This window comes from Perissodus microlepis, chromosome 5 (genome assembly GCF_051167445.1).
Source record: "Perissodus microlepis isolate ML-2025 ecotype Zambia chromosome 5, ASM5116744v1, whole genome shotgun sequence".
In the NCBI taxonomy this organism is placed as follows: Eukaryota; Metazoa; Chordata; class Actinopteri; order Cichliformes; family Cichlidae; genus Perissodus; species Perissodus microlepis.
The window spans coordinates 12,424,078-12,435,339 of record NC_140465.1 but is presented as its reverse complement, the minus strand read 5'-3'; the positions used below and the strand labels follow the sequence as shown (position 1 = coordinate 12,435,339).

The following is an 11,262-nucleotide window of genomic DNA, read 5'->3' as shown; positions in this document are numbered from 1 at the left end:
TGTGAAATGTGGGCACTTTATTTGAGTTTTTCATTTGACATTTTTTTTATGTAGCAAATGCACTTCAATGGCAATCATTACATTGTTTGAAAAAGGTACATAATTTGTGGCAAGTTAAGTTAAATGACAAATACAGAAAGGAAACAACAGGACAAGCAACTACTGTCAGATTGTTCCACTACATCAGCCTAACTCTAGTATCTGTGGTGGCTGCTTATAGCCATATATGGCGACATTAATCAATGCGAAGCATTGCGCAATACAGTGTCTTCACTAGCAATGCAAAAAACATTCAGTACAGTAGCTTAAAAGTTATGCTCTGTAAAGTAATCCTTAAATAAGTGTTGTGTAGCCAGAAAATCAAAGCACGTTGTGTTCACAGAATCCAAATGAATGGAAACAATCATTCATGTCTGTTTGAGGGGAAAAAAAGAAAGAGAAACTTGATCAAACACTCAGTTTTTTTTAAAGCACTATATGCAGAGAGCAGTACAGCACAATTTAAAATATGTTTTCTGCTGGTACATTTCCTCCAAGTCAAGCCTTTGTTCACAATACCATAACACTAAGACATTTTCATACAGATGGCCTCAGTGGCAAATATCCTGTCACTTCATGAGAAATTTACCACTCGCCCAACCTCGAGATTTCCAACATGCTCATATCAGTACTTGATGTATTGGAATACAAAGAGATTCAAAGCAAACTGATTGTTATTAAGAGTCGTGCGTGCATAAAACAAGCAACGCAGACACGAGATGGTTCACAGTCGTTTCACAATCTGAGTACTAAAGTGAGCTCTGTTACATATGTGTATGTACAAAGACAGTGAATGTGTGTGTCAGTGTTTGTTTCTGTGGCTTTTTTTCTACACGTTTGCCACTCAAAGTGTAAATAAATAACAGTGTATGCTATTCAAACAAACCTGTAAATCCACCCAGCTGTTAGCCTCACTTGCAGAAATTCCTCCTACTGTAAGCATCAGCTGACCAAACTACATCAACAAGGCAGCATAGCACCTCAGCCAAGAGAAGTGGATTTTTAACCATTAAAGCCACAGGACTGAGAGGTTTGCTTGAATGGCACAACCATATTATTTATTTTTCTGCAGCAGGCGAAGCCACCACCTGATCCCAGGTTGGTTAAGCCAGTTTCTGGGCAGTCTCCGTCTCCTGCTGGGTGACCTTCTCCTCAGACATGATGGTCACCCATGGTGATACTGACCGAGTGATGGTCTGCTTGGCTATGTTGTAGTGGTTAATGAATGTGAAGAGACGTCCGCGGCCCCCAGGGCCCTGAGGGGGGTAGTTGCCATACAGCCCAGCTGGCATGCAGCGACCTTGCTGCTCCAGAAAGAGAGAATTAAACATACTGGGAGTTAACTCATTCAGTGCACACAATAGGTGACGACAACAGAATATAGATTGGAGCAAAAGAGCACAGAAAACAACGCAAGTTAAATCTTATCATTTAAACAGTTATACAGTGCTGTGCAAAAGTCTGGAGGCACAATTTGTGTCTTAAATTTTGCTTTGGAAAATTGCTGCAGTGATTTATTCTAACATGTGCAAACATGCATGTATATAAGGGGGAAATGTATACAGTTGTAATTAGCTTGAAAGTCTAAATATTTGGTATGACCGCCTTTATTCTTCAACACAGTCTCTTAGACAAGCTTTCTTGTCATTTATTTAAGTAGTCTTCAAGAATAGTTCTCCAGACTTTGGATGTTGGCTCCTTTTTCTTTTGTTCCCTGACAAGATGACCCCACAGTGCTTCAGTAATGTTGAGCTCTGGGCTCTTTGAAGGCCAATCCATGACTGATATTGTTTCCCGCTGTTCCTATACCCAGGTATGCTTTTACTGCATTAGCAGTTTGTTTGGGATCAATGTCACCCTAGAAAGTTAAGCCATTGACACTCAGATTTTTTCCAGATGGTATTGCATTGTTGATCAAAATGTGATGGAACTTTGGCAAGATGGCCAACATCACTGGAGGAATACAGCCATGAACCATGAACCTCCAACCTTATTTTACAGATGGCTACAGAAACTCACTGTGCTACCTCTCTCCTGGCCTCCTCTGTACATTGAGCAATTTCAACCACAAGTTTCAAATTAGACTTTCAGACTAGTTCTTGTATAATCTGGCATAACTCTACCTGTTCACCTTCCCTGAAAATGGCTTCTTGACAGCAACACTTCTACTGAGACCATTTCTGATTAGGCTTTACTGGACAGTAGAAAGGTCACCTGAGGGGCCAGATTCATCTCTCTGGTCCCGTGTCAGGTTTTTGCTGGATTTTTTTCCCCGATTTCTTAAGGACACCATGTCACGATGTGCCAGGTGTTTGGGTAATAGCTCTATGGGAATCACCTTGTCGGTGCAAAAGTGCTGGAAGCAAAAGTATTGGAGGCAAAATCTAAAGAAATAAAGGGTGACTCAAGACTTTTTCCCAGCACTGTAGGTAGAGGGATTAAGGCTTTGTGGTGAGATAATAATCGATAACCTCAGAACCACAGCTTTTATTGTGAGAATATGTCATTTTTGCAGACCAGCAGTATGGGACGATAAAAGCTTTAGGTAAGGATTAATCTAAACTGCTCCTGGAACAGGAACACAACTGGAAACCAGTCAACAAAATTAATAACGAAATGTTTTATTAAAAGTAGCCATGTTAAGCTATTGCAAATTGCTGACCATCATGGCTGTTTCAGCAAAGCTATTTAATGTGTTTTATTGCTTATTGACTGAACATTTTGTCTGTAATATGAAAAATGTACTGTTTGACCTCTCAAAAATTACATATTTTCACACAAACAGGTGGCACTGGTAATAAAATTTAGATTTATTGGGGATCTAAGGAAGTTCAGATAAGAGTTATTTTTTTAAAAGATCCATGGTAAAAATACATTCTCTATTTATGTCAGCTTAAATTGTATCAGTGAATGTAGTGTCAGCACTCATGATCAGTTAAATCCTCATTTAAATTAGACATTTAAAATAATGCAACAAAAATGCTTTACTGCATGAAGGGCAAAGGTTTATCCGGGTAAAGGTAAAAAAAAAAAGAGAGAGAGAGAAAAGAACACAGCAACACGGTGAAATGTTTTGCTTACCGTGTAAACAAAGCTGTCAGGACAAGGCTGTTCATACTGGTAGACCTTGTAGACCACGAGGAACACTACGCACATCAGGAAAGCCAGAGCACAGATCACCAGCAAGGTCACCTAAAGGAGACGCACAGTGTCATTGTCAGCAGAAGACCTACGAGACAGCTCCGTTAAAGGACACCATAAATAGACTCCCTACATCCTGATGAAAGGAAGCGAGTGGGCAGACTGGAGCAACCTGTAATAGCTTCTTTGATATTAAAGGTTGAGCGAGAGTAAAAGGTTGCCATATTGAAGCAAAAGAAAAAAAAAAAGATGTAGACAATTATGTGGAAGGTCATAAAGTAAAACGGTGACAGTAACATCCAGTCAGGTCTACAGAATAATCTGAATAAATTAACTCGACAAGAACACAGTTTGTGCGGCCACCTGTACAGTTCAGCTCCCACCTCTCAGGGGAGTTATGTAACACCTACTGGAGCTTCTGGGCAGTGGGAGTGAGCGCCTCATTATTACCCAAGATGTAACCCCCCCTCAAAGGTGTGCTTTATGCAGCAGAATAAATGAATATGCTAAGTTATTTGGAGGGAGGGAAAATTTCTATTTTAAAGCAATGTCAGTGAAATGGTTCTGTATCTGTGAAATTTCACAGTTGCAGCAGAGAAACAAGACTTCACACATTATGAGCAATGTGCCACACATCCAACAACTCTTTGAGGGATTGTTGTTGTTTTTTTGTTTTTTTTTTGTTTTTTTGGCCCACTGTGTTTGGCTCAGATTTGATAAGATTCTTAACACTGTGCGTCGATATGAATGGCAGTGTTTGCTTTTTATCTGTTTTCTTGAATTGGACAGTTACACAGCAGAGCACACAGTGCAGCGTGCACAAAGCAGAGCAACAGGAGCTTATTACAGAGACTCTCTGTGATGAAAGGCCCGCCTGCAACATTTCAAAGCACAGACGTGAGGATGTAGGCTGTGTTCTCTCAGGCAGTGATGTGCCTCGGTGGCTTTATGTTTGAGAATTAAAGCCCTACAAAGAGAGCCTGGCACTGCTCAGAGATATTTTTTCATCTGTTGATTATGAATGTAGAGGGACGATCGCTCAGTGTGGGCACAGGACATGCGGAGATGGATTTATAGGGAGAAAGGGCATCTTTTACGCATTCGTTTCTTTTAAAAGCAAAACACGCGTTTCAATCATTTTATAGGTGTGCACAGAAAAATCTATCTTCTAATCAAATGAGCATTAAAAGGTGGGAGAGATGCTGCCATTTGGAGGCCATCACCATGGCAGCAGCTGAATTAATGAGAGTCTCAGGGCGGGGTTAAGTGAATCAGTGAGCATTATGTCTCTCTGTATAGCCGGCCAAGATTACAGGCAACAAGGGAGGACAGGGAGGCGAAAGAGGGCTGAATGAAGGAGCCAAAAGGTATGAGCTGTGCTGGGGAGGAAATATTATGTATATTATGGAGGGGGGGATGAAAAATGTCCTGAGCAGCAGGCAGACACATGTCTGCTCTCAGGGATGTGCATGTGTGGGAGTATACTGAGAAATGGATGATGCATGAAACACAGATTGTAGCAGCTCTGTTATTCTTACTTTGAGTCGCTCAGAAACGCCTTCAATGATGCTTATTGAGAACTCTGCGATTTTGGGAGATCGTAGTTTTCCCTTTTTGCTCTCACCATCATAATCTGCCTTTGTCTTCACCACCACCTGGCAGGAAAATAAAACACAGCCGCTTCATGAGAAGAAGAAAAAAACATGACTGGTAAAATCATCGACATGTTTATTTTTAATGCAAGTGATACAGTTATAAGCAATATGACTGAAGTGATGTGTAATACTGGAGAGATGTGTAAGACTGGTTACCCGTTTCCCCCCCTAATTGGAGTGATGGCAATACCACTAAACGCGCTGGTTCCCTCGCTTTGAATCACAAATATCAATGGACATTTTGGTAAATCAAAAATCATACCTTATCCGGTGGGGGGAACTGCAGCTGACTGGCATCTAATGGTGTTATAAGAGGGATGGTGTCAAACCCGTCTTCAGAAACCACCTTCCCGTTGGTTTTCTCGCTGAAATTATTGCCCAGTTTAACCATTTTCCCTGCACGGAAAAACGCCAACCTGAGGGGGTCAAAAAGCAAAAACAAAAAAAACAAGCGCTCATTAAACCTAAAGGAAAGGCATTATCCATCGTCCTCTGCCCCACAAGATTGCATAAATATTCCAGGAATTGTGCATTATGTTTTTGTTTCTCTCACACGAAAACAACAATGCAATCCAATCAGTGTAATGTGCACGATGTGGGGCGTTTTGTGGGCCACGAGAAAACCCATTGAGCACAAAAGCGCAGCAGAGGACAAGCAAAGCTCGGGCTGATGCATCACCGTGAATGGGGAAAATATACACAGAAATACGCGTTAATGCATCCAAGCACTTACCAGCTCAAGCGATACAGGGGGGTTGATCCGTGAGCCTCTCGCAGTGTAGTGGTTTTATTCCTGCAGTACTGCTTTGTGCCTTCTTGAGGTGTGACGCAGCCGATTTGCGGGGAGCTGGTGCACAATATGGCCAGCTGGGTTTGTGCGCCGCGTTACCTCCGAGCTGGATGCTGCTGCTGGTGTCTGGCTGCACTGCAAGTGATGTAACGTCCTCATTACATCCATCCATACACACACACACACACACACGCAGGAACCCACTCCGACCAGCGGCTGTAAACCCTCTGCTCTCCAACTACAGTAAGATTTACAGTTAGGATGAAATGTCACTTTGCCCAATCATAAGGCGATCCAGGTGAAAGAAAAGAGCGCTTGTTTATGGGCATCCACATTTAAGTTTGCTGTAGTAGTAGTATATGTACATAAGATATTTGAAAGGGAGGAACAAACTTAGATGCTACTTCATCCTTTTTATTATTCATTTATTGGTGATTAGTTGTTTGGATTTTAATATCAAAGGTTCTCAACATGAAGCTTACACACCGAAACGTGTGGATCAATGAGAAAAAGACACCTTATAGATACACCCTGTCTATTAACAAGCAACACGCGATCCACAACTACACGAACCTTGGTCATAATATTTTTTATTAGACTTGGTTTATTCTATATCCTTATTATGCCGCCACCCTATAAAAATCCTGGACTGAAGCTAGCATGTTTCTTTATTGTATCCAGTAGCTTGTTGCCTGGCTACCGCGTGAGTAATGGGTTTAAGGACAGGATGACAATGAGCTCATCTGTTTTTGAGATTTGAAACACACACACACACACACACACACACACACACACACACACACACACACACACACACACACACACACACACACTGCAAGCTATATGGCACTCTGCTGGTTCTTCCAGGTGATCACCACAGTTTCAGGGGCTCAGTGAGGTTCTGCTTCCTTATGGTTAAAAAAAAAAAAAAAAAAAAAAAAAACTTAAACTGTGCTGGGTTTGATCTGGTTCTGGTATGCTGTGGGAGTCAGTGGCAGATTTAGAAAATTTTACATGGGGGTGCGAAGGAGGGCCAAGAGGTCTAGGCAGGGTGGCGCATACCTCTTCAGTGAACTATGTGAAAATCCCCTGTGTATAAATAAAGTCAACAAAATGTCCACAAAAACAACTTAAAGCTATGTATTGTATCATCATGCCACCCCTCTTGCCCCTGTCCCGATGTTGAGAACCAAAACAAAATACCAAAGGCCCAGAAGGATGCAATCAAACAGATGAGTTTATTGAACACACGCGTGGGAAGATGTACACTGCAAAACATCAGATGTAGATCTCTGCCCAAAACTACACTTCAGATTTCTTTTATAATGCACTCAAAAAAATAATTAATTGGATGAACATAATTTTATCTTGCCACTTATATTCCATCTAAACAAATCATGTTATATTAATCCATCTTGGTTGTGTTGTGTCAACACGATATATGTGTGTAGGTTTAACATAATATTATCATTAACATTCAATTAATTTGACTTTTGTTCAATCAACATGTTTGTACCACGTTAGTCTAATTAGATTTATTTAAATTCATCTTATATTGTTTAAACACTTTGGCACATCAAAAGTCAGTCTTGTTACGTGAACTAGTAAAATATTTGTTTGTTACACCAATGATAATCTTGTTGAATGAATGAAATCTAACTTATGTCTGTAGTACATGTTGTATTCATATTACATAATGTTCAACAAAAACAATTCAACGGATTTACAGCAACTTCCAATCCACCCATCTTCTTATCTTTATCTGGGCTGCAGAAGTGATAGAGTAACAGGGGCAGGGTACACACTGGACAGGTCGCTAGTCTATCATACAGAGACAAACAACCATTTGCACTTCAACACATCTGGGTAATTTAGAATAACCAGTTACCCTTACAACTGCATGACTTTTAACTGTGGGGGAAACTAGAGTACACAGAGAGAACCCACTGCAAACTTCGCCACATTGTGGATTTGAACCCAGGATCTTCTTGCTCTGAGGCAACAGCACGAACCACCATGGCATTAATCTGTCAATACAGACTTAACAAAAGTAGGAAAGCTATGCTTGATGATGCTTTATGTTGTTGTCCTTGACAAGTTAAACCATAAGAAATAGCAACAGCATACACGTGGTGTGGTTGTCTGCCTCTTGTAACCCCAGTGATTTTCCTGTGGATTGACATGGATGTGATCTTGTGAATTTAGTGAGTCGACTCAAAAAAATGAAATTGGGTGGTTGTTACATGCACAAGATCCAGACTTGTAATTTGAACTAAATAATTCCATGTTTCTATGGGGAACGTAATTAAATCATTTAGTATCTGCATGAAATTCAGCAACTTAATTTGGTCTTGTTGAGATGACATCATACAATCCAGTAAGAGTGGCTGGATCCAGGCAACTAACCACTCTTACTAGATTGTATGATGTCATCTCAACAAGAACAAATTAAGTTGCTGAATTTCATGCAGATACTAAATGATTTAATTACGTTCCCCATAGAAACATGGAATTATTTAGTTCAAATTACAAGTCTGGATCTTGTGCATGTAACAACCACCCAATTTCATTTTTTTGAGTGTGTCAGGGTTGGTTAACGCCCCTTCTCGCGTTTTACAAGAACATAATTTGTACCTTAAGAACATCATTTGCATCTTTTACAGACAATGATCATTTTAAGAGATAAACGCAGACACCGAAGTTCCCCTCTCTAGCATCTTCATCCAAATATGGCGATGAATTCAGGCCCTGAAGATCCCCAGGGACTTGTTCTCCTCTTTGGCCCATCTTCTGTCACCTGTTACTAAGCAAACTCAAATGCAACAAGAAGCTGAATACATTCAGGCCTTCACTCAGGCCTGTTTCTAGATTATATGTATTATATGTGTTTTGTAGGCGTGTATGCAGTTTTAACCTTCTATAGCTCCAAGTCACTTGCACAATAGATCGTCCGGATATCGCGCCGAACGAGGCTTACAACCTCCAATTAATTGACTGAGCTCCAACTCTTTAATAAGCACAAAATGCAATGTGTATAAAATGGTCATAGCTGCACTTGTAATAAAAATGTTAATGTAATGCCAACAGTTTCACTAAATGTTTTAATGAAATGATGATTAATTTGATTAATGCAATGGTAATGACTTAATGCAAAGTTAATTAATGCAATGGTAATATGATGAGTATGAGTAGCAGTAAAATATTTTCCTTATTCCACACCCCCCTGCATAACAGTTGTGAGGACTGAAATATACAAAGGTCTGTGTGACTCTCCATGGATATGACTCTCTGAAGCATCCATGACCCACTGTCAAATTACATGTGCTTTTTGTGAACATGCTCTCATTTGTAAAGAGGATTCTGGTGAATCCCACTAAAGCTGCATATTGCTGGTCTGTGAGCAGAGATCCACGTCAGGCCCTCAAGGAAACCTTATGGACTCTGACAGTTTGGTATGGCAGGATAGTGTGTCCTATCCTGGAGAAGCTGGACTTCCGGTGCAACCTGAATGGGCTGCAGGTGCCATCTGATGCTACCAATAGTGACAAGAATACTAACAAAAAGCGATACAAGAGAAAATTCAGTCAGGAGGGATAAACAGAGAGCAGTGGTCTGTGGTCACCACCTGCAACACTTTTAATTTTTGGGGGTTGTCTTGTTGCCCCTCCAGTGCTCCTGCTGGCACTTTCATTTGCACAGTGTGAATACATGTCGGCTGCCGACTAACTTTATGTCAGGTGTACAAGCTGCTGGGTATTAAAAGCCTGAGGACCACTTCATAAATCCCTCTGACTGATGGACTAATGGAGCAGTTTAATCAGACTCTAAAGCAGATGCTTCGAAAGGTGGTAGATGAGAATGGAAGGGCTTCCTTATCTTCTCTTTGCCTACAGGAAGTACCACAAGCCTCCACTGGTTTCTCTCTGTTTGAACTCTTGTATGGTTATGAGTTTCAGGACCTCTAACCTTGTTGAGAAACATTTGGGAGGAAGACGAGGCAAAGTTGGAATCTGTTAACATTGTTTACTATGTTGTGCAGATGAGGGAGTGACTTCAGAAAATGAGTGTCCAGTCGAACACGACCAAAATCCTGCAGAAGCATAAGTTCTGGTATGACTGATCAGCCCCTTAGTCCTGGACAAAAAGTGTTGGTGTGCCTCCTTACTGACAACAATAAGCTACTTCCTAAGTGGCAAGGACCCTTTAAGGTTCAGAAGAAATTGGGTTCCACTACTTACTGGATGTCTACACTCCAGCTCCAGCAGGGTTCTGCATATAAACCTTTTGAAGGAAGAGGTGCAGAGGAAGGGGAGCAATACTTACATTCTGCTGCTGTGGCAGACTGTGACCTTAGCCATCTGCCAGAGGATAAACAGCTTCAGGCGAAGGGTGAGTGGAACTCTGAAGTATATCAAGTGAATCCTGGCAGAACAGGTATTGCTGAATGACAACTCTGTCATTAAAGAGGGAGCCATGGGAAGGCGTCTGAGTTACAGGATTCCTGAATGTCTTTTGGCATCTCTAAAGAAGTAAGTTGACTTAATGTTGTCCTTGGGGATCATCGAGCCTTCAAGGAGCGTTTCACTGCATGTTTCACTGCTCAGTGACAAAAATACTTGCGAGCCCCTGAAACAAGATCAAAGACAATGCATTTACCAGACCTCATACCACAGGATATACCCAGGGGAAGCTACACCAAGTGTATATGGTTCACCGCAGATATATAAACAGGGTGTATCTTTAAGACCAATTGTCTGTATGATCAATTCAGTCACCTATAACATCTAAAAGTTTCTGTCTTCAACCTCAACTGGCTGGTAGGCAGCTCTAAACACCACATCCAGAACACCTTGGATTTTGTTGATAAGGTGAAAGCTGTCATTATGGAGGCAGATGAAATAATGGTCTCGTACGATGTTACATCTCTCTTCACTTGTGTTTCAGTGGAGGTAGTTCATGAGAGATTACAGGATGACCCCAACCTCAGCAACAGGACAACTCTCAGAACCAACCAAGTGTGTTTGATGTTGGAACTGTGTCTTCATTTCATATAATTCACATACAAGGGTCAGTACTACAGGCAGTAACATGGGTTTGCTATGGGTTGTATGCTATACATTTAAATAATTCACCTATTATTGGTCATTGATCAATACTCACTGATCAATGTTCATCACAATTTGCATATTAATGATCCAGAAACTGACCTTACAGGCCATTGTTCAACAGTGGTGCTAGTTTCAGTCATTATGCAAATGTACTGTTTATAAAGTTGGGAAAACCCGCAGTCAGCTGAGACTGAAGAAATCAATTTTGAAAACATCAAAACATTTCGAGTTTTTTAAGATTTTGTTTTTTGTTTATTAAGCCCTAGGCATGCAAGTGCACAGTGCAGTGCAGCTGTGTTGTTCAAGTTTTTAATGCCTCAGCAGAGAAGTCGTTTTTGCCTTTCCAGGAAGGTTCTCCGCAGAGATTACCAGCACAGTTGAAAACAGCAGGCTTGTATGGATGCTGATTTCCTTTAAAAGCTCTGACTGGCAGAAACGCAAAGTAGCACATAATGAAATGACATAATAAACTCCATCATATATAAATGAGGCAAGCGTTTATTTACTGATTTACAACTGTAAAGGGTCT

The 11,262-nt window shown here is 40.9% G+C and overlaps 1 protein-coding gene across 1 annotated transcript; it reads right to left on the bottom strand.

Moving 5' to 3' along the window:
• Positions 1-2: 2 nt before the first annotated feature.
• On the bottom strand, positions 3-5,845 carry LOC146386699 (neuronal vesicle trafficking-associated protein 1-like). Its single transcript, XM_084927928.1, has 5 exons — positions 5,569-5,845; positions 5,098-5,251; positions 4,719-4,835; positions 3,121-3,231; positions 3-1,343 (listed from the first exon to the last, which is right to left on the bottom strand). Exons 2-5 carry the CDS (start codon positions 5,224-5,226, stop codon positions 1,143-1,145), a joined length of 558 nt encoding a protein of 185 aa, XP_084784054.1. The 5' UTR covers positions 5,227-5,251; positions 5,569-5,845; the 3' UTR covers positions 3-1,142.
• Positions 5,846-11,262: the final 5,417 nt, after the last annotated feature.

What these genes read in the sequence shown, in the direction of transcription:
- LOC146386699 (XM_084927928.1), bottom strand. Translation starts at nt 5,226, where the DNA reads ATGGTTAAACTGGGCAATAATTTCAGCGAGAAAACCAACGGGAAGGTG. An exon ending in AGTTCCCCCCACCGGATAAG is followed by an intron (nt 4,836 to 5,097) that starts GTATGATTTTTG and finishes TTTTCCTGCCAG; the next exon opens with GTGGTGGTGAAGACAAAGGC. An exon ending in CTGACAGCTTTGTTTACACG is followed by an intron (nt 1,344 to 3,120) that starts GTAAGCAAAACA and finishes TTTCTGGAGCAG; the next exon opens with CAAGGTCGCTGCATGCCAGC.